The sequence below is a fragment of the Melospiza melodia genome, chromosome 9, assembly GCF_035770615.1.
Source record: "Melospiza melodia melodia isolate bMelMel2 chromosome 9, bMelMel2.pri, whole genome shotgun sequence".
NCBI classification, from domain to species: domain Eukaryota; kingdom Metazoa; phylum Chordata; class Aves; order Passeriformes; family Passerellidae; genus Melospiza; species Melospiza melodia.
Window position 1 is genome coordinate 11,364,537 of NC_086202.1, and position 21,624 is coordinate 11,386,160.

The 21,624-nt window shown below is 41.7% G+C and overlaps 1 protein-coding gene across 1 annotated transcript in view; it reads right to left on the minus strand.

Moving 5' to 3' along the window:
• The window catches only part of LOC134421857 (VPS10 domain-containing receptor SorCS3-like), a 267,518-nt gene that overhangs the window by 50,129 nt on the left and 195,765 nt on the right, over positions 1–21,624 (minus strand). Inside the window, exons 8-14 of the mRNA XM_063163236.1 lie at positions 12,628–12,717; positions 10,583–10,762; positions 8,638–8,784; positions 8,086–8,188; positions 5,923–5,999; positions 5,726–5,817; positions 2,589–2,696 (exon numbers count right to left, since the gene is read on the minus strand). Coding sequence (XP_063019306.1) covers positions 2,589–2,696; positions 5,726–5,817; positions 5,923–5,999; positions 8,086–8,188; positions 8,638–8,784; positions 10,583–10,762; positions 12,628–12,717 — 797 coding nt within the window. The remainder of the gene's footprint in view (positions 1–2,588; positions 2,697–5,725; positions 5,818–5,922; positions 6,000–8,085; positions 8,189–8,637; positions 8,785–10,582; positions 10,763–12,627; positions 12,718–21,624) is intronic.

Here is a 21,624-nt window from a genome sequence, read left to right on the forward strand (position 1 = left end):
ATAATAAAGATAATAACAATAACAGCAGTAATGGCAAAAATAATGGTAATATGCCTGCAAAAATTTCAAAAGAAAAAGTTCTCAACAAACCTAGTACACAATATTCAGGAAGATAACTCACTTCCTACATTCTCCACCAGAAGACTACAGAGATATAAATAACAATAACCTTAGATTTATAATGCATTTTTCATCTCAAAAGAAAACTGCATTGATTTATAAAGCAAATGGCTTAAATCCACAGCTAGTTCCAGCTGATTAGCTCCACTGATTTTAATGAAGGTGCTGATGTGCAGGTTTATGTGAGTTCAGATCTATCTCTCTGCACACGTGTGTGTGTGTGTGTGTCTGCATGTGTGTGCAGCAGGAAAGTGGCACACATTGCATGAAGAATTTCACAGAAAAACACCATAATAAGCAACACAGAAATTTGCACATTGTCATTGCATTTGCAGAAAAAATGCTCAGAATGAAGAGACTTGCAGGTTCTAATCTTTAGCTGGGAACTGGCATATGTGTTTTCCCAACAGGATGCTCACAGCAGTCTCCTGAAAAGGCTCACAGGTATATCACACACTGTTCAGTTTTGCTTTTTGCAAAAACAGGGCAATGTTTGCAGATAGCAAGGCAAGAGATGCACAGATATATTCTTCTACAAAACAAGGGCCTTGCTTTTTGAAAAATAAAAAAGAAGAAGAAAAACAAGTCAAAGCCAAGGCATTGTTTTGGAATAAAGGAAAAGCGAGCAATGCCACCAGAACTGGCACCACCTCTACTCTGATAAAATCTCAGTAGCTGTCTGTGACAGACAGAGAGGCTCCAGCACTGTTTGGGAATAAAGCAGAGGAGTGCTGCTGTGTAAAGCACAACCATAATTACTTAGCCTGTCCTTCCTAAGACAGTTCATCACAGGGGATATGGATGTGCTACACAGGAGTCAGCTATGCTTTCCTGAGCCCTCCAAGGCTACAGCACCAAACATTTCTTCTGCCATGGCATAGATGGCACAGAAGCCATTCAAATGACCATTTGTTAGAAGAGTAAAATATGATTTTCCCCCAGCTCCTCTCTTGCAGCTGAGCTCAGCTTCAAGTATAGGCACGTGGTCACTTCTGCTTGTGTAAAGCTGATGTAGAGCTGGTTTTGAAAGGCATAACACAAATCACACAGCACAGTTGGAATACATTCAAATCAGTAGTAGAAATGTCTAAGACACACAGCTTTTACCCTGTTCCAACTTCCTCAGAAACTGATGGCACTCAGTTTCTCACAACCTGTGACACCAGCAGTGAGCTCCACCCACACATTTATGCCATATAAGTATGCAGATGGACTGAAGCCTAGAAGAAAATAAACTTGACCTGAATCTCTTTTCTCTTGCAAGCAGTGAAAATGTGCAGGAACTTCAAGTGCAGATGAAAAAAAGCAGATTGACTGCAAGATGAAATTTATAATCAATGTCCTGCCCCTGAACTGGAGGTGTGCAACAGTGTGATCTGATGAGATTAACCAAAGGCACTCCTTCATGCCAGGGTAGGTCTGCTTCACAGGCATGCCTCAGTCTAAGGCACCTTAGCCACCTTGTTTTCTGATGTTTTTCAGAAAGCTGTTTCAGCCAGTTCAAAGACACACAGGTAAGGAGGCATTTCTGAAACCAATGCAGGCAGTGCATCTTGTCCTTGCTTTGTTCAGAGCCCCAGAGCACAGTGCTCTGATCTACTCTGTGCAGGAGGTCAGATGACTACTTAAAAATGCCTTTGAACATAAAAACTTCCCTTTCTTGGTTGTTAAACTCAAATCCTGGCCCGTTCTTGGGCCAACATCACTCCACTGGTTCCACCAGCCTTACCCAGTGCTTCAGCACCTCCTGGGAGGAGGAAGGTTCCAGCACCATCAGTGCCAGCCCAGGCTCTTCCTTCCATGGGATAGGTGAGGCATTCTACATCCCAGAACAGGAAGGTTATTCTGAGCTCAGCTCTGCATATGCACAATGAGAACACTTTTATCTTGAGCTAAAACTGGATGTACAATGGCCCACAATGCAAGCAACAAGGTTGGGGTATATTCATACCCACCAGCAATCTCAAAAGACAGTCAAGTCACACAACTGGAGCAAGCACAGAACTGGCACGAGGTACAGCCATACAGATCTCTGACTTCTGAAGAGCACTGCAGTCCCTGGGCCTCCAGATCCAAGGAACGCAATCTCAGCTGTAATTATGAGAAAGGACCTCTGGTTGTCACTAGATGCCACCTGACCAAGGCTACACCACTCTCCAGAGAAGTAGATCTGTCTACTGCTCTATGTGAACTCCCAGGCCTCAGCTTGGGACCATCCCTCCTTGCTATAGCTCTTACCACTGCTGGAGAGAGCTTGGCTCCATCATCTATTTGCCACATGATGCAAGAACATGCCAGCCAGGCCTGTGGCCACCAGCAAAACCCACAAAACAGCACAATGCCTTCATGAAACACTGCATGCGCAGCTGCACAATGCTGCACTGCACATCATGAGGTTACCATGAACTTGGGGATCTCCATGCACCCCTTGTGCCATCACAATTTAAAACTGGAGCTGCTATACTTACGTCATTATCTGGGTCTCTATGCCAGGGTCTACAAGGGATCCATCCACAAAAAGTGGTGTTGATGTGAAACTGTATTTAGTCCAGGATCTTCCCTCATCGAAACTCACCCTGGGATAGAAGCAGACAACATTTATACACATAAAAAGACTTACTCTAGAGCAAATGCAGCAATTAAATGTTGGCTTGCCTTGGTCTGCAAGCTCCAGCAACTGGATTTACAGACAAGCACCAATCTTTGCCATTTCCCAGCCCACTAAATTCATGCTCCTGATGTACTTTGAAAGATCAAAGCTTTAGAAAGCATAAATACTGGCAATAAGTGCATGTATATACTTTATGCAGCTGTACATCAGACCTCAAGGGATCAAGAGGCTATGCCAAGATCTGTTTCTGGGTCTGGAATAGCACCTGGCATGAAGCATCACTCAGAGCATAAGCAACCCTGGCCTGAATGCATGAAAATTGCTTTCACCACCACAGGACATTTTGACCCATCCCTGTATCAAAGCCATATGGCATTAGCTACAATCTCTCCCAGCCCTATGAGTACTTAAAGGCAGATTTAGCTTATTTGTGGGAGTGGGGAGTGTTGAATGTGTGTGCACACAGGCATCTGAGCACCTGCATCTGTCTGGGAGGCTCTTGGTGGACACTGAATCCCCCTTGCTCCAAGCAGGTAGGACAACATCTGACACACCACCAAAGGACCAGGAGGCCACTGTAGTGTGTATTATAAACCATGGGTTACACCGACCTCAAATCTCTGGTGTGGAAAGCCAAGACTGGCAGTCACCATTCCCTAACTCTCTGCCCCTCATGTCACTCAGCAAGACACCTTCACCTGTCTCAGAATGCACCTGTGCAAGAATAGGAGGTTAACTTTACACCTAAGACAGAACTCTGGGGGCACAACTGCACACAGAAGGATTATCTTCCCTAAATCTATTTATTTAAATGCATGTATCTTCCCATACACCTGTGCATTTGTATGCGTTCTGCTTGCATGCTTATCTCTCCAAATAGCATTTCAGCTTCTGGGGAACAGCATGCTTCATTAGCTTAGCTAAAGTTCTCTCAGCTTTTCAATTATCCGCCCCTCTCTTCTCCAGCATGAAACTTATTGTACAATGTCTCAGCCTGAGAACTAATGGATTTACATGTACCCTTTAATCTATTCCACTCCTGCCCATAAAACAGGTGCCTACTGAAGCAATATGAAGCAAATTCCAAAGCCCCTAAGGGTACAGTTTTGAAGGAAACCTGTAGGAACTTATTGATAACAAATCTAAATCACTCCTCATTTAATAGAGTGGGTGGGGCACTCAGAACTGCACACACCATTTCAGGAGACTTATTGTGAAAGGAGAGCATCTGAAATGAGCCTCTGCAAACAAAGGTGACCTGAGCTGTCAGCTCCTATGAAAAGTCAACCTGTGACCAAATCTTTCCCAATATGTAAGTACAGGCACTTGTAGTAACGTGCTTTTTATGCCTGAAGAGCCTTCAAAATTAAAGACACAATTAAAACAGTTGCACCTGGCTTGAATAATGCAGTAACTAATGGTTAATACGTGACTTGCAGCTTTTTCCTTAAGAGCCTCACCTTTCACTCTTCCAGAGCTCAACCTGCTGCAATCTGATGCACCCACTGCCAGTGACACCCACCCTTGGCTAACACAAACTGCTCCTTCCTTGACTCATCCTTGGTTTCATCTAAAGACTGGGACATGGTCCTGATGTCCTCTTTTCTGAGAGCACTTCAATTATAGCCACGACAACTGAGTTACCCATCAGAGGCTTCCAGTCACACCCCAACACATTCACAGCACAGACTGGAGTCTGCAGCTCACCCTTTGGAGTCTGCCCTGTTACTGCTCTCCTCTGTGTGTCCAGTTATGGAGCCAATACATCCCGTGGTTAACAGTCCACTATCACACTGTGAATAAAGCAGTCATTTCTTTGCTTCAGGTGGCAAAGAAATGGGCTCAAATGCAATATATTCAAACTTTTAAAGAAATCTATGTTGCATTCATCCCATAGTTATCTGTCAGGTCAGAAACATTAAGTCCAGAAGATTTTTATATTGAAAAAGTAGCTGTTAATGTCTTCAAAGTACATCTCCAGAACATGAGCTTGTAAATGGGTGAAGTCAACCTGTCTTGAGGTGTCCAGATTTGGAATGACTGCAATTTCACTGGAGGATTTTGTACAATAATGACTCAGGTAGAGGAGCCCTTAACACCTCATCACTGCTGCCAAACACCATTGCTTTCTACTTCTATTTGACTGAAGAGCACATTTCCTGTTCTGCATGCAAAGTAATAGACATGTGTTTAGCAACATCAAGCTGAGAGACAACCCAATATTGTATACAGGAACACATCTTGTTTCCGAAATCTATTTCTAACTGATTCACTTCTAAAAAACATTAGAAGCTGGGTGGGTCAGTCCATTAGATATGCCCCTCTTTCAATCAAGCCCCAAGACCGAAGGTGGTACTAACACAGCCATTTTCTGTAAACAGTTTTAGTTATGAATTTCAGAATGTGTAACTGGTGCAGGAGTCAGAGGGGCAAGAGCTAAGAAGAGGATAATTTTGAGTGGTATCTTTAGTGCTTAGGCTGTTATAACCCATTTATAGCAAAACAGCGTCTTCAACTGAGAAATCATTTTGCCCTATTTCACCTCCAATTCTAATCAGTTGCCACCACAGTATCTCTGGAAATTGATAGTCAAATACTAGAGAGGTTAGCAACATATCTCTGTTGTCCTTATCTACACCTACTGCCCTCTCCTCTCCCTCCCTTTATCTGTCTTACCAGATTAATGTTAAATTCTGTAAACAAAATGTAGAAACGAGAGACACATCCTCTCAGAAATACCTGAAGCCCAAAGAATGACTTAGTATATGTGTGTCTGTAGGAAAGAAACCCCACCTGGAGGCTCATAGTACCTTACCAGTGCAAAGAGTAATCCCACACATGTAGGTGATTATATATGGAGCCATTATATTTACAAAATGGTACAATAATCATAATATTCATCAAGAAAAAAACAAAATGGGGGTAAAACATAGATGACTTCACCTGCTCATTTTGTAGACACTGGCACCCTCTCAAAGTAACAAGTTTCCTTACCACATGTGCCGGATGGGCACTGACGTGTGTTTCATGGCCACTAGTGCCCCTCCCCAGTCCAGAAACCAAACGTTGTACTCCTCCTCAAAGATCTGCAAACAAAGCAAGTACTGCATGAGTGCTCCGCTCCCCTGGGAAGTAAAGAGTCAGAAGAATAGCAAAAGGCTCCGTGCCTTCCTTTTCTGTGCAAAACATACCTGTCTCCAGGAATTGCCACCATCAGAAGAGATGAACACGCCAGCCTCCGTGTAGGAAAGTTCAGAGCCAATATTGCCTGCAACACAAGTGTCAGACATTCTTCTGTGGATGAACACGCTAATGAAAATGTTAATTAAATTTCTGACATTTAATGCTGGAAAATTAAAAATTAAGATAGGTTGACACTCCCCTGTTACCATCACAGAATTCAACTAACCACATTATTGTGCCAATGCTATTTCAAAACAGTTCTGGCTCTGGGAGGCAGCACAACTCAAGAAGGGTGTTTTCATCAGTTTTCATATAGGGAGTATCATACTGTCCATCTACCTAATTTTCTTCCCTGACACCAGCAGGAGTCACCAATTGTTTTGAATGAGGCTTTAAGGAAAACCTGATGTGGGAAACCATACAGAAGGTCAGTCTGTAGGGACATCCAGGTTCAAGAGGATAAACCTACTGTTTCAGTTCAAAGATCTTCTTAGCCCAGTATCTTGAGTGGAAGCCCTCAAGAATTAGACACTGATTTAAAGGTAGCAGTGTAAGTTTTGTATCATCATATTTTAAACACCAAAATGGAAACTCCAAATTTTCAAATGTGGATTTAGAGATGGAGGAAAAGAAAGGGAGTAAAAAGGCAGTAATTTGGTTGTTATCACTTCATTCTGTCTTTCTGTGCAAAGCTGTTCCATTATTTCCTTCATTCTCTTGAATACATTCAGCAACATGGTGAGATGTTCCTGCTGTTGAGAAACTGGCTAGTGGAAACAGATGTGTATGTTCCCAACAGGTAAGGTTTTATCATCTACAAAGCAGTAAGGCAGAAATTATATTCTGCCTTTTAAAGGTTAATTGTTAGACTGGGAAAGCATTCATCCCATGCACTGGCAGTTTGAAAAGAACCTAATTTACTAACAATTTAGATCAATGCCTAGAATCTCACAGTCCTGCTGCCTCTATTTGCTTCCTAAAAGGTTAAAAAAAAAAAAGCTTTTGTAATTACAGCATCATGAGTAGGGCCTTTTCCTAGGCATCCATCTAGCAAGTGCAACCTGCCAGGAGTGATGACTCCACTTGGCTATGCATGGGGATATCTGGAGGTTTGAACCAAATTATCTCACTTCATTTGGCCTGGATCAGTGAACTGGAAATCACATGGCATTTCCCTTGTTGAGATATAAATGTCATGAAGGGAACCCATCTCAGGTTCTGCCTTAGTCTGGCAAACACACTGAAGCACAGAAGGACATGAGAATGAAAATGGTTGGAGGAGGTAGTGTAAATTCATGCAGACAATATGCTAACTGCCCACACTTGCAGGCCACTGCTACGCTGAACAGGACCAAGGAGATAAACCAAGCCTTAGTAAGAACAGTTAAGCTATTCAGACATATTTGTGTGTAGTTAAGAGGCTCCATTTGAAAAGACAGAACTGCCTCCATTGCTCAGAGGCCAGCTTTCAATAGCACCAGCCATTCAGGAAGCACTTTGTTAGCCAGCAGCTCCCACAGAGCTGAGGGTGGTTGGTAGCCCCATCCATCCTGTGGATTAATTACAGTGGCTCTGCCAGTGCCACCATGAAGTATTGTAGCAGGCTGTCATTTAAACAACACAACCTGCCAAAGCACTATTTTGCAGAACAGCCCACAACACCAATGGCCCGTGCAGTGTTGATTAAATGCTGCTTGTCTTGCAGCAGTACAGAGTTAAAAGTAGGTGCCATGCACAAGACAGGCACCCAGGAAGCCCAGGCTTCACCTGACAGGCTTTGTGACAACTCTGTGCTTGCTACTTGAAAGGTGGGACTTACTGACACCCCCTAGGAGTGCAGCCCTTGGGTACCAATCTCCTTCATGGGCCCTGCAGCAAACAGGCAGACATGTCCAGTGGTTGTAACAACATGAGAGGATCTAGTAATGCCACTGGCTAATGGCACCCTGAAAGTGTGGGCTTAGATCTACATGGTTTATTGTACAGCAACAAATACCTGAAATCTTTTTTGAACTTGGGGCCATATGCCTTCTCCTAGCCCAAAGCAAATGGGAGTTAATGTGAATTAGCTCTTGCTGAAACAGAGCTGAAAGGTTTTACACCAATGGGGAATACCTTATATACTCTCAGGCTCTCAGGGAGGTATGGGTGAGCAGTACTGATGTTCTCACCTGTGGCCACCAGCAGCCCAGGAGCTGTCTCTTTGCTGGAAATGCTCCCTGAAGTGTACGGGTTCTCTGAGAGCTGCAGGCGCAAGTGCAGTGAGCAGAAGGGCTGTTGACAGAAAACAAACAAAAGGCAGAAGCTTCAATATTCATCCAATTAAATATCAGAGGAACCCTTGGTGACTGCACACAGATGCTCTGATCCTTCTGAAAATGACCCCTTTTCTCTTAGCACACATAGATCACATGTTCCTTTGATGGATAAGCAGGAACTCTGCACTACAAACAAGCATGTCTGCCCTTGCTTTAACAACAATCTGACTTAGAGCAGTTTTCCCCAGCAATTTTCTTATTCTGACTTGAATTCTATTAAATACATCAAGAAAGATGGTCAGAATTTACCCTTAAAACCTATGAATCTATAGATAAAAAACTTACTGAATTCATTTAACACACAGAAAGTCAAGAGAGAAAACATGGGGAGTTTTGTTAACCTAGTGACTACAATAAGCAGCTCTGAAGGAGTCAGTTGTGCCTTGGAAAGGATCTGCCACTCACCAGCTGGCAAAGTACAGGATCCCCTCTCAGATCAGTGTCTGGTGCCTGTAGCAAACGCCAGTCTCTGCCTTTGTTGTAGGTAATGAAAGTCTTGATCTGGTCATCCACCTTCCTGTTAGCTAGGAATATGCCTTTGATCCCTGCTACCTAGGAAAAAGGGAGAGAGATGAAAAAAAATACATCGGAAGAACAGGCCAAAAGCAATGTCCATCTGAGCACTCCCAGGAGGGGAAAGCCTCTGTAAAAGCAAGGAAGGCATCTCAGTCAAATCTTAGAACATCAAATGGCACTAAAGGAATATCTTGCAAAGCTGAAAGGCCTTGTGTGGTTTCTCTCTTTGGAAGAAAAAAGACAAGAATGGTCAAAGAGCAAATCTCTAGGAAACAGCCCACTTTTGGATTTCATTGAGTTCTTGCAGATAGGCTGATGATGGGCTTGAAGGTGCAACATGCACCAGGTCACACTTGAGCTCTGTGAGCTTGAGGATGGGGTCTGTCCCACTGCCTCCACAGACTGCCAAAACAGGGGAGAAAGGAGATCACATCAGAAAAAGTGTGGGATCTTTTTGTGTACCAGAAAAAAAAAAAATCAGTACAAAAGATGGGAATCCTGAACATGCTGTGACACTGATGTTTTGCAAACTTGATTTCTTTGCTTTCCTTCCACATCCAAATTCTGACAAATCAAGCCAGTTGTTTCAAATGTTTTGATTTTTGTCAGCAGAATCCATTCCAGCAGAATATGGTCCTGTCAAAACATCCCCAAAAAGATTTCATGTTGAGTCTGGTCTCTGTTGCACAGCTGTGAAAGTGAGACAGGAAGAAGAAATTTTCTGCAAATCTGCAACTTCCTGGCAACTGTCAGGATGCAAATCCTTCTACTCTGAAGCCCTTGGAGTGATACTACTCTTTAAATGACTCTGTAAAAATTTATTAGCATTTAACAGTGAAAAGTCTATGATATACCAGTGGGGAGTATGCAGGTTTGCCCAGGAATGTGAGACAATACATGTTAATTTTAGCTGGTTCATCATAGCAAAGAAATATAATTTTTCAAAGGCAGGAAAATATATTTTACCAGTAGAAGAAAAAACATAAACCCTGTCCTTCACACTAATCAATGCGTTATTTGTGAGTTTTCCCTCACTGACTTAAATCACCTGGATTTTTATAAACAAATTGATTATGTTGTTAAATGAACATTATTTTGGCTGAAATAATAAAATGTATAGTCATAACCTCTGCATGCAGCTGCAAGAACTTTCTCTGTGTAACAGTAGTAATCAGCCTGCAACCATTTCTATTACTATTACTGATTAGTTGTTTGCTGCTGGCAAAGCACTGGGCCCTGCATCTCCACAGATCTTCCATCCAACAAATAATAACACACCAAAACCAGAATGCTCTGAAGAAACCAGGAACTGGAACTGCTCTGAATGCACTGCTGCTGGCCAAGGCTGACAGGCTTGGAAGAAGCATGAGGACGGAAGATAGTTTGGGGTAGAAGTTGTCCATCTGTCATCTCTGGGCAAGTGGCACCTACAAATTGTTGGTTATAGTTTACAAACTGTTCAGTGCTCATGAAGGTGCAGTCCAGACTCCCTGCCTGTGAGCAGGTGTCTCTAGATGCCCAAGGGGAAAAAAAGTTGTGTTTAGTCTTTCCATGGATATCCACATTAGGATGATAATGTGGATATCCATGGAATGTTTTCCCTTTTGGAAATGACACATAGCTAACCAGTCATTGACTTGAACCCAACCAGTTGTTGCACCTGTAGCAGAATAACTGCGTCTATTCCCACACAAGTCTACTCAGCATCAAATCCAGGAAATGCCTCAGGGTGATCCTAAAACAAATGAAAATCCTGGGAGGTTGGTAAGAGATTTACACTTGCTTGAACCAGCAGGCCATTGCTGCTGCTTGCAGGGTGACCTTTACTGCATACCTCATAAAGGTCAATGACAATATTCCCCTCCAGTCCTCGGCTGCTTTTCACATTTTCCAAGGCCAGGGTGAAGTAGACCCCTCGGGTGTCTGAGATGTACAGGTTGTAGGTATCATTCTGGTTCCACTCCTGAACAGCTGCAAACACCTGATTCTCATCTGTGCTGATAATGTGCATGTCCTGTTAAAAGAAGACAAAAGGCCTGTTACTGAGGATCTCTGTATTTCTCTGCCCTTCGGGACATGTAGTAATTACCATGAATTATGAAAGAATGGAGATGGAGCATGAATTATAGGTATGTTTAACAACTTTCTGTTAGAGCAAGCCAATAAATTACCAGCATTGTGACTTTTCTGCATTTCATTTTTTAAATAATCACTAGCTGGGTGAAGGGTTTTTGCTTTCTTCATTTTTGGTACCTCAAGGAATTTCATCCAGTTTCATTTTTTATTTATAAATTGGTAAGTCAGTTTTATTACTCATGGAAGATTCACAGCCTTGGAGCCTGGAGTCTTCATAGTCACTAAGCATCATATGGCACCAGGCTAAAAGCAGTGATAATTTTCATTCTCATGCTGAAATAATGGGCTTGTGCTTCCAACTGGCAAGGGATGGTATAAAAAAAACCTTGGAGTTCACATTTATTTGAAGGTGAGGTATAGGTATCAGTTTGAGCTATTGCTGATAGTGATTTTTAATAACATATTTTCCTATTGAGAGTTTATCTGAGATAATTATCCCGCAATATAGGGACTATCAAATAATCCACTCACTAACCTTTGTTGGATGTCTGCTGCTGACCAAGATAAAAAAAAGTCTAACAAGGCTTCCCCCATTTAGTTTTTATATCAAAGAGATTTGATCATGTATTTTCTTGGTATTATTGTAAAACAGGTTCATGGAAATTACTTTCAGGGTGGTGATGAGTATTGGAGCACTTCATCCTTGCTACCATTGTTGAACAAACTGACACAGGTTCAGCTAGGAGCAAAATGACTGTGGTTATATGAGACTCCATTTATCTATTTGTACCTATTTAAATTTTCTCTAGAGGCCAAAAGGCCTTGATTAATTCCTTGCACTCTTTCTGCATCAAGAAATCATAATTCTGGAAGTCTCCCAAAGGATGGAGTGACCTGATTTCAGGAAAGAATATCTGGAGGAAGATCAGCTCAATATCCTCATCCTGCCTAGGAGGCATCTTAATCTTTTGTGTGAGGTATCTAGATGAAAAGTTAGGATTGATTAAATGGGATTAAATGTTAGGTCTATTTCTAATAGACCTAACATATCCTATCGGCATGAGATGGGGAGCAAAACCATTTGAGGGCCTAATTCTATCCCAGTGAGTGCAATCAGTGGGAGATTTGCCATTTCCCTCAACAAAGGAAGACTAAATCAGGAGCCTTGTTCTTGCCCAGGAGCTGTAATTCCTTAAAGATTAAGGAGGTACCCAATCTATTCCAACAGTGTGAAAATAAAGCAAAATGCCCAATGACTTCCATCTGTTTTTACCAGTTGCAGTGGAAATATTGCATTACCCTGGTGCCAACCCCACACACGTACAACTCCAGCAGAGTTCATTAATCTGCACATGACAGATAGTTATTACTGTACAGCAAAAATATTCTAGTAACCAAGGGCAGCATAAACAAGCCTCCTTTACATGGCTCAAAGACTTTTACATGACACCTAGACTTAAAGTACTTCTGATCTTTAAATTACAAAAGTACCCCTGATTTTATAGCATGCACCAATTCTAAATCAGGGCCACCAAAAAATCTGTATTATAACAGGTCATTTTCCTAGTCCTGGTGGCAACAATATTTTTGATACAAAGATATCATTTGCCTTCTTAGCTACCTCAGGAGCTGCTCATGTTCAGCTGCTGTCAACCAACACCCCCAGGTCCTTTTCCCCCAGCCTTTAGCACTGTGCGGGGTTGTTGTGATCCAAGTGAAAGACCTGGCACTTCACTTTATGGAACCTCACATACTTGGCTTCCCAAGATATCACATGTCTATGTTCACAAATGGTGGACTCACCTTAGGAAGGGAGTATTTGGGTAATTTGATCTGTGCAAAGGGTTCCCGTCTGTATGACACATAGTAAGTTGCTCTTCCACCAGTTGTCACCTATGGAAACACCAAAGAAAGTCAGTGATGACCCTTCTGAGACACTCTGTGATGACACCTCTAAAAGTGCTTGACAAGCTTTCTTTCGGGTACATTTTCTATTGCAGGCACAGCTGTCCCTAAAGGCATCTGGGTAACTCCAAAGAAACCACAAACCTGAGAGGGATGAAGAATTATTTAAGCTGTGCTATTGAACTTTCCATTTTCACACTGGATTCAAATCCAGTGTGATTTTAACATCTCAGGAAAAAAAGTGCTGAGTGGGAGGAAAAGGAGGATCTGGTTTCATCACATGGTCCAGCGCAGTTACCTTGGGCAAGTAATTTAAAGTCTCTGTGCTTCTGTTCTTCCCCTGTAAGTAGGAGATAATCCCTCTTTGCTGCTTCTCAGCCTTGTCTGCACTGTAAGTCCCTGGAGGCCAGGATTGTCTTCCAACAACCTTTTACAGTGACTAGCTGCAGAGATCCACACTAGCACACATTTACAGCACTGCTAACTGTAAATGCGCTCTTGGAAAGCTGGAGCTAAGCTCTGAGATGCCCTTTGTCACTATGAAACTGGTTTCTCTGAAATTATACTCTCTGAAAACGGATGTGTGTGGGGGGAACTGATAGACATCCAAATCTGCAGTTTTATGGACTGAATGAACTAAAGCCTATGCAAAAATGCCATGCATCAATGAGATCTAACACAGATAATTTGTAAAATATGGGCTCTAAAACCTGTCAGGAGTCACTTACTCTTGCTGTAGGTGTTCTTTCTGGCACCATCTCAGACCTGGCTAACACAAGGCTTACATCAGTGAATTTCCTACATTCTGATGGTTTGGCAGTCTTGCAGGTCTTAAGATAAAATAATGCACAAAGCACTTGTCTATTGTACAGAATATCACTTGTTGGCTTCCAATAAAGCTAAGAGAAAGGTCCTAGATTCTCTCCTAGATATACTTCCTTTATCTGACAGTGATATTTGAGAATGAGCTTACATAGAACATTGCTACAGCATCAATTGTATTCTCAGCAATGATATCACCTCTAGATAGTGGCTTTCTTCCCTCGAGAAGCTGTCATTTGAAGGACACGCTATTATTGGCCATGAAATTTGATATCTAATCAACTCAAGGCTTTCCCATTGACAGTTTGAAAAACTGGAAAGAAAGGGAGGTTTAGAAGTAGGACCAGCTTCTACACTAAGACTTCCCCTTCAGATTTTTTCCCATTTTTACTTGTAATGTCAACAAAACTGTATTTAGCACCCTCCAGAGTAAAAACAAAACCAGCCACTATTATAGCACCCATGGCATAAGGTCATAAGAATGGCCTATATGACAGCAAATAAACTCTATACAAATAACATTTAGCTAAAGCCAAGGGTAAACACAAACAAGAAAATCCAAAGCAACTTGTCTGTGGACCCAGAACAAGCCAATAGAAGAGACAGGGAGAAAACAGCAGTCACTGGACTCTCACTTCATGGAAAGTGCACTGTGTACTGACAGAGCAGTGACCATTTGTGGGTCCTGCTCTGAGTTGAATCACACAATGGTCTCGGTTGGGCCCTAAAGATCATCCAGTTCTTCCATGTATCTAATCTAATTCTACGCTCTTTCAGTTCAAAGCCATTCCTCCTTGTCCTGACACTCCATGCCCTTGTCCAAAGTCCCTCTCCAGCTCTCTTACAGCCACTTTAGGTACTGGAAGGTGCCCTCATATCTCCCTGCAGCCTCCTCTTCTGCAGGCTGAATAAGGTCAGTGAGTGCTACTTCTGAAAGATATATTTCCCATTTAATACTTCCACATCAAAATAAAATTTTCACAGGAGAGAACAGACTGTGCAGTTGATTCATACTGAGTCCAGCTGAAAGGCAAAATTCATGTTTGCAGTAATTTTATATTTCTCAACTCCACAAGCAGTACTCAAAGGATTCCCACACTTCTAGATATTGTCTAAATAGCACAGGGAATATTTAAATATCCCCTTTCACTTTTAATATTTATGGCCTCCATTGGAAACCCCAAATTCTCAATTCTCACATGAACTGAATATGTCCAGTGACTACTTGCTAAGAACCCTGCATTCAATATCCACATTTTCTGATGGGCTGGGACATGGTCTTCAACTTGTAGATGAGGACATGAATATTTGCACACTTTGTAAATGCTGTGATGACCAATTAAGATTGGGAACAGTCCAACAACCTTCCAATTAATCCAGTGAAAATAGAGTGGCAAAAATATCAAGGGGTGATCAACTTCCACTTTCTGTGCCACAACAGGTTCTACTGCAAGTCTGCCACACTCAAAAGGTTTTAAACCATTATTTTGGCTTTATCCCACTGAAAACTGGTACCTGGAGGGGGTTTGTTTGAATTACTTGTTTGTTTGGTTGGCTTTTAAATGCAGAAAGTTAGGATTAAACACTCTTAAAGTTCAGTATGCAATAGTTAAACTCCCTTCCAGGCTTCCACCTGGACTAGGTCACCTTGACAAGGTTTAGAAATAGAAATATTTGAGGTTTGTGGTCTTCCTGAGCCAGTTAATACGAAGCCACCCACAATTCTGTTGGCAGGAGTTGTGTAAGCTTTTCCCAGCCAGGGTCTCATCTTCGCAAGATTTACATGCACAGTTATAACAGTTCCAAAAAAATGATCAAGCCTCCAATAAAGTTTTGGCAAGCACCGTGGTACAGAATGAATTTTGGAAGGCCCAACTTAATTTATTTTGATGAACTTTTCCTTTTCCTATGAGCAAATGCTCCAACACTGTAAATCCCAGAGATTATGGCAGTGTTTTGCCCTCCAATGCCTCCTTTCAGTTCACATTTGATGAATGTCACCCAATTATTTGCTGTGAGCTCATCAGTCATGCTCAGTACAGAATTAGCTGGGTTTGTCTTTTTTTTCCTCCATCGCTAATGACTGGATCATTAATCTGTTTTTCTGGATTTCTACTTTATGTGTTTAATTGGGCTTCTGGCCAGTAGAAATTATTCCCATGGACAAATGTGTTTGTCATTAAACACATCTGTCTTTCCCAACCTGTGTTCTTTTTTCCTCCCTCCACTCATGAGCTACTACTTTTCTTAATTGTTTCCACATTCAAGACAAAAGTCTCATCTAATTTATATCAGCTGGCACTTAAGAAGAAAACATGAGAAATTTCTCTTTGAAAGCCCTGAAAGTCTGGATATGCTGGCTCATTCCCCTTCCTGACCTGTAATGAGACAGAGTGCATCAATTGCATCAAACAGAAGAAAACAAACACGCTCATAAGACTGCAGAAAATTACATAAAATTTGTCATGGAATCTATTTATCTCAGTAATTTCTGTGACATGTCTAGGAACACACAAAGCCATTTCCCATGTTAATGACTGAATAAGATTATTTAAGAACAAGCTTTGCAGCTTGCTTCCTTTTATTTTTTTTTTTCTTTAGACTGAAGTTCATCTTAGGCAAAAACATCTGTTTATCTAAAAGAGTTTGGAAGGCAAGCAGAATGAGTTAAAAGGTCTCAGACTGTAAAGAAGCCCTAGATGATGTGAGGAATTGTAGATCACTCTGTATGAGGCTTCTTTATCATCTTCCTGGCTGGCTTATGCTGGGACTCATAATTTCCAATGTAAGGCAGATATTGATGGAACAGAGAGGAAATTAGTAAATCTCAGAAAGGCTCCTGGCCTAAGGAGGACCCCATCTGCCTCCTACTGCTCAAAGAATTTGCAGGAAAGTGAGCAAAAATTTCACAGAAACAAATTTTACACTTCTTGTTGATACTAAGTTCTTAATAGTATATAGTTGATGTTATTTTCAATAAACCTCTCACTTGTTCTCCAAGGTGATTGCCCTGCTTGTGGAGTTCCCCTCCTTTCCAATAACATCAAATGAGCTGGTATCAGCATCCTGTTCTCCACCTCCATAGAGAGCCCTGGCATCCCTCTACATTCCTTTAACTTTAGGTTCCCTTTCTCCTTCTTGTGAGCATAAAATCCCCCAAATGAAACTGCGGATTAAAGCACAGAAGAGTCATGGCAAGCTCAGCAGGCAGGCTGCTCCACTGACACCCTTACCACTGGATTTTGGGGTTCTACAGAGACAGCCCTGCCTAGGCCCTGCACAGGTTTGTTGGTATGAGGATTGAAAAGCTGTGCCTCCTCTCCCAAGCCTAACCACAATTGCAGTCACAAGAGGTTCAGAGGATGAGGAAGAACATGAACCTAGTGTAATGCTCTTCCTTCTTGATTACCCACCATGATCAACGAAAGCAATCTTCCAGATATTTCTGTGTAGTGAGGTTCTCCACTGATTAGCATAAATTCCATCATGACAGGTACCATCCAGTCTGAATTATCTCCATGTGGTTTTCATTAACATCATGCCCTCTGCACAGTCATTGAACAATTTGCAATTACCTGAGTGTGCTGTGGAATTTCTGTGCATAAAGCACCTTCAAGTTGCCTGGTAAATTCAGCAGGCTTAGAAAACATGACACTCTTTAGAGCATCACACCCATCAGAGAAAAACTGCTGTGACAAAGCAGCATTTATTATACTGGCCCAGTCCCTGTTCAGCTCCCTCTCCCCTCAGAGCAAAGATGACACAGCTAAAGGACAGAGTAATCTCAAGTATTGCATTTGTTTTAAAAGCAACTCCTGCAGAAAATGTGCAGTTACACCAAAACACAAGCCACATCTGAGCTGCAGGTGCACATCACACACACAGAAATCAACTTATGTGAAGAGCATAATTGTACACATTAAACCTCCTTTTGATTTCAGAGGAAACATATGAGTTTGCCAAAGCAATACTTTCCATCTTCAGCTGATCAATCAGACAGCATGATGGGAGGGGAAAGAGTGATAAAAGAAAGTACATCACAAAAAGCCCTAGAAAGAAAATCAATAAAAAATAAATAAATAAAGGAAAATGTTAATTTTTTTTTTTTTTTTTTTTTGAGAGATGGTTAGGCTCAAGTTCCAAATGTGATATTTGGCACAGAAAAAATGAAACTGTGCTAGAAATGGATGAAAAGCACCCAGCAGTGAATAGGAAAGTAGCTAAATACTTACTGCCTGTCTTGCTTTAACAAGAGCTTTTAACTAGCACGTGGGATGCACTTTCTTTCATCTGTATGGATTAATTTCCCCCACTGGAGTGCTGTCCAGCATTTTAAATAGGAGTGAGAGGAGATCAGCTCTAGCAGGCATTATTCACCAGTAAAACAGGTGTAATCGTGTTCATCATTTAAACGTCTTCATCCTATTAGTTTCATAATAAGCTTTTAATGATTCCTTCAATAAAAGACTCAAAGACCAGCCCCTACAAGCTGGAGAGTGCTCCATTGTCCCGCCAAACCGTTTTCTCTACCATCGATCGCAAAGATAAAAATCAATCGTAGCTAAGCAGGGTAAAGTTAAAAATAAATTGCATGGATTGATTTCTGTTAAGACCTTTGGCTCCTAGTTAATGGAGGAAAAAATGGAGGAAAGAAATTTATATTTGAACATGGTGTATTTAGTTTCTATGAAAATAGAGAGACGGTTCTATACTGGGAAATGAACATTTAATTTCTCCCCCTATCCTGTTTCACTGCTGAGAAGTTTCGCAATAATTAAAAAAAACAACAATCAAAAAAACCCCCAAAAAATAACAACCACTTTGTTTATTCCTGGGGAAATTTGCCACTTATTTAAGTTTTTTAATTGATCATTTGATAACCAAGGTCAGGAATCCCTATGAATTAGCATCAACTCAGCTGTGGCTGCTGGTTGAAGTCTATTCACCTGATAAATTACTTCAATTCAGCAAATATGCTCATTTAGCCTATTCTTAAATACTCAATAAACTTGAAACATACACTCATGTCCTCCATAAGCACTTTCAAGTGCCCCTAAACAAGCATGGTTATAACCAGTAATAATATTAAACTACTTATCTGAGCTGGGCTTAGATATATGTAGCTTCTAGAATCAGGAAATTTTTCCCCCTCTATAACACCTCAAAGAGAAACGTCCCCCGACCTGAATTCTAATATTATAAACAGTAAATATTTTTATTTCTACTGAGGCTGGGGAAAAAAAAGTTATTATAAATATATTCACCCTGATAAACCAGAAATTGATTCAAATAAAAATAAAGTACATAAATGCCATTTTGCATCAAATTACTTCAGCTGAAATTTTTGTCTGGACTCTGATGAGCCACCAGGCATCCAAAAAAGGAAATATTATCCATTGGTTTTGTAAGACGTTATCAGTGATTGTGGGTGAATACTGACATCTGCATATGTTTTAAGGAAACTTTTCTGATGCAAAAGAAGACTGAAATGGTTCAACAGATTTTGGCAGAAGTGTTTGTTCCTCTGAGCCAGAGGAGTTATTCAGATGTGCACTCTCAGACTCCCACTCAGCTGCACCACACAACAACCTCTGGAGAAATTTGGGATTTGCTCCTTTTCGCTCCTGCCAGTGAGCAGGCTGAGAGGCTGCCCTGCTGTGCAACTCCCTGAATTAGGCAAAAGTCTTCCAAGTTCAAACTTACTTCAGAAGGTGAAGAAGAGCCAGATAAAAGATCAGTATCACAGAAGAGCATTTTCACTTGAACTTTTCACTTTCCATATGCAATTCCTACAAGAACTGCAGCTGCATCTACACTGCTGCATGCACAGGATGTGAGTAACCACCATCCCTTGCTCCTAAATGGCAACACCACAGACCCCATCACAGCCAAGACCCTGTCTCTCTTCCCAGCTGCCCTCAAACTCTTTTCTTCCTTCATCACATCAACCTCAAAACAAAGGGCCACCAAGAGAGCAACTTGGCTTTTTGAACATGGGACCATCATATGTCCCAGGACAACCTGAAGGAATGTGGACTCAAGAGAAAAATGGGCAGTTCCCAGGGTTCCCAGGAGACTGAATCACAAATGAAATGGCATAGAAAGAAGAAGGAGAAGTAGAAGCAGGGGCCAGTGAGAGACAAGACACTTGAGTTTCAGCATGCAGCTAAACACCTTGATAAATTATGCCATGGGATGGAAAGGGGAAGTGGTACCCATGCTTCCACTCTTTAAAGGCTTTGGAAAGTGATAAGGCAGTGCTCCTCAGAATGCCTCTCTGATTAGTGGTGCAAAGCACTTCCCTTTTAAAATGGAAATGGGCCAGGATATGGAGCAAAACATCAATCCTTTTCAATTAAACTTTGCAGGGACCATTCCTTGTCTTTAAGGGACCACCAGTCAAAGAGAGATGAGAGGGTTCATCTCCAAAGGCATTTGTCTGGCTTGTATCACCCCCAAACCCAAACCAGGTATCATCTGCTAAGTCTGAGGAGTCTTCTATACCCAGTGGTGTTGCCACTGCTATGATAAGTGCTGAATGTCTGAGCTACAACTCAGATCAACTTCAGCTCCTCTCCACTGGGATAGCAGAGTCTGCAGCATCCTGGAGAAAAATAAAGACATAAAAAACTACCAAGACAGGTATTGATCACCCATCCACACACCTCTGCACTTACAGCCAGCTCAAATCAAAAAGGCCAAAGTAACCCTGAGGGTCTCCAAGTGCTGACAGAGGCAGAAGCGTAAGAGAGGAACGGGGACAGCGATAACTGAATGCCAGACTAGGCTGGTATGATCTCTGGGGGGAAAGCCACAAGCAGAAGGGTTTACACAACACAACAAGATTAATAGGGGGATGGAAACATATTTATGAGACCTAGATCTACAGCTGGGGAAAAAAAGAGAAAAAACAGTTTTGAGAAACCAAATCCTTTCTCATGTCCCTCAGGATCTTGTGAATATGCCTAAAATCTTATCTGTCCTTTTCTAACTCTGTCAGTTCCAACTCACAAAAAATACTGTCTCTCTGTAAATTTTGTCCCACTGAAATCCTTAGGTCACCGGCACTATAACAGTAGTAGTACCATCAGTCCTCATGTCACACATTCTGAAGAGTTCCATCACAATTTCTGTCAGAGTCCTCACATGAGTCAGCACTGGGAATGTCATCCCTCTCCACTAGCAGCCAGGCTCATCCAAGGTGGGAGTCCAGTCCCCCAGAAGAACCACTGAGCCACTGCACCCTGCACAGAACCTTTGGGCAGCCAGAACAGCTCCTTTAACTCAGCAGTACTTAGCTCTCCATGGCAGCTATGGGTCTGCCTGCAGGAATGCTGCTCTCTGCAAAAAGCACTGCCCCTCAGCAAAGCTGATTCCCAGGGAATGCACTGCCCTGTTCATGTCCCTTGGAACCTCTCAGACCCCCAAAATAAGCAACTGGGAATTCTATGGCCCAGACTGTCCTCACTGCCTGAAATAAGCGGTGACATTTGCTCATGCTTTCTCTCATTTTCAGTGGAAATTTTTGATCTGTTGACAAGGAAACACACAGATCATTCCTGATCCTCTCCAAGCAGCACTGATATTATTTGTTTACTTTAAGGAAAAGAAAAAGGTTCTCTCCAAACAACGCCATCTCACTCAAAATAGAATTTCCTGAAAAATAATCACCATTTTCATTAAAGCCTATTTAATTTTCAACACTTTTCAGCTGCCTGAGCAATTCCATTAGAAACCCTGATACAAGACTTGCTTGAAAAATACCTTTCCCAGAATTCCCTCTGTAATTTTTTTTAACATCTAAATTTTCCAAAGTATCAGTACTCTAGAGTCATCCCAAATGACTATCCCTGATCCCCATGTCTTGTAATGTAGGCTCTGCAGATGAGAGTACCATAGCAGTTTAGGTAATTGTCAGGAAATCACATTTTTTAGGCAGTTGTAGCTTATGTTTGGACCTAAGTTTGGAAAGTGATACAGTTTCAGTAACAAGCACCCACTGGAGCACAGCTATGTAATTGAACACCACAGACATGGACATTAAATGCCAAAGCTGATCATCAAATTAGCTCC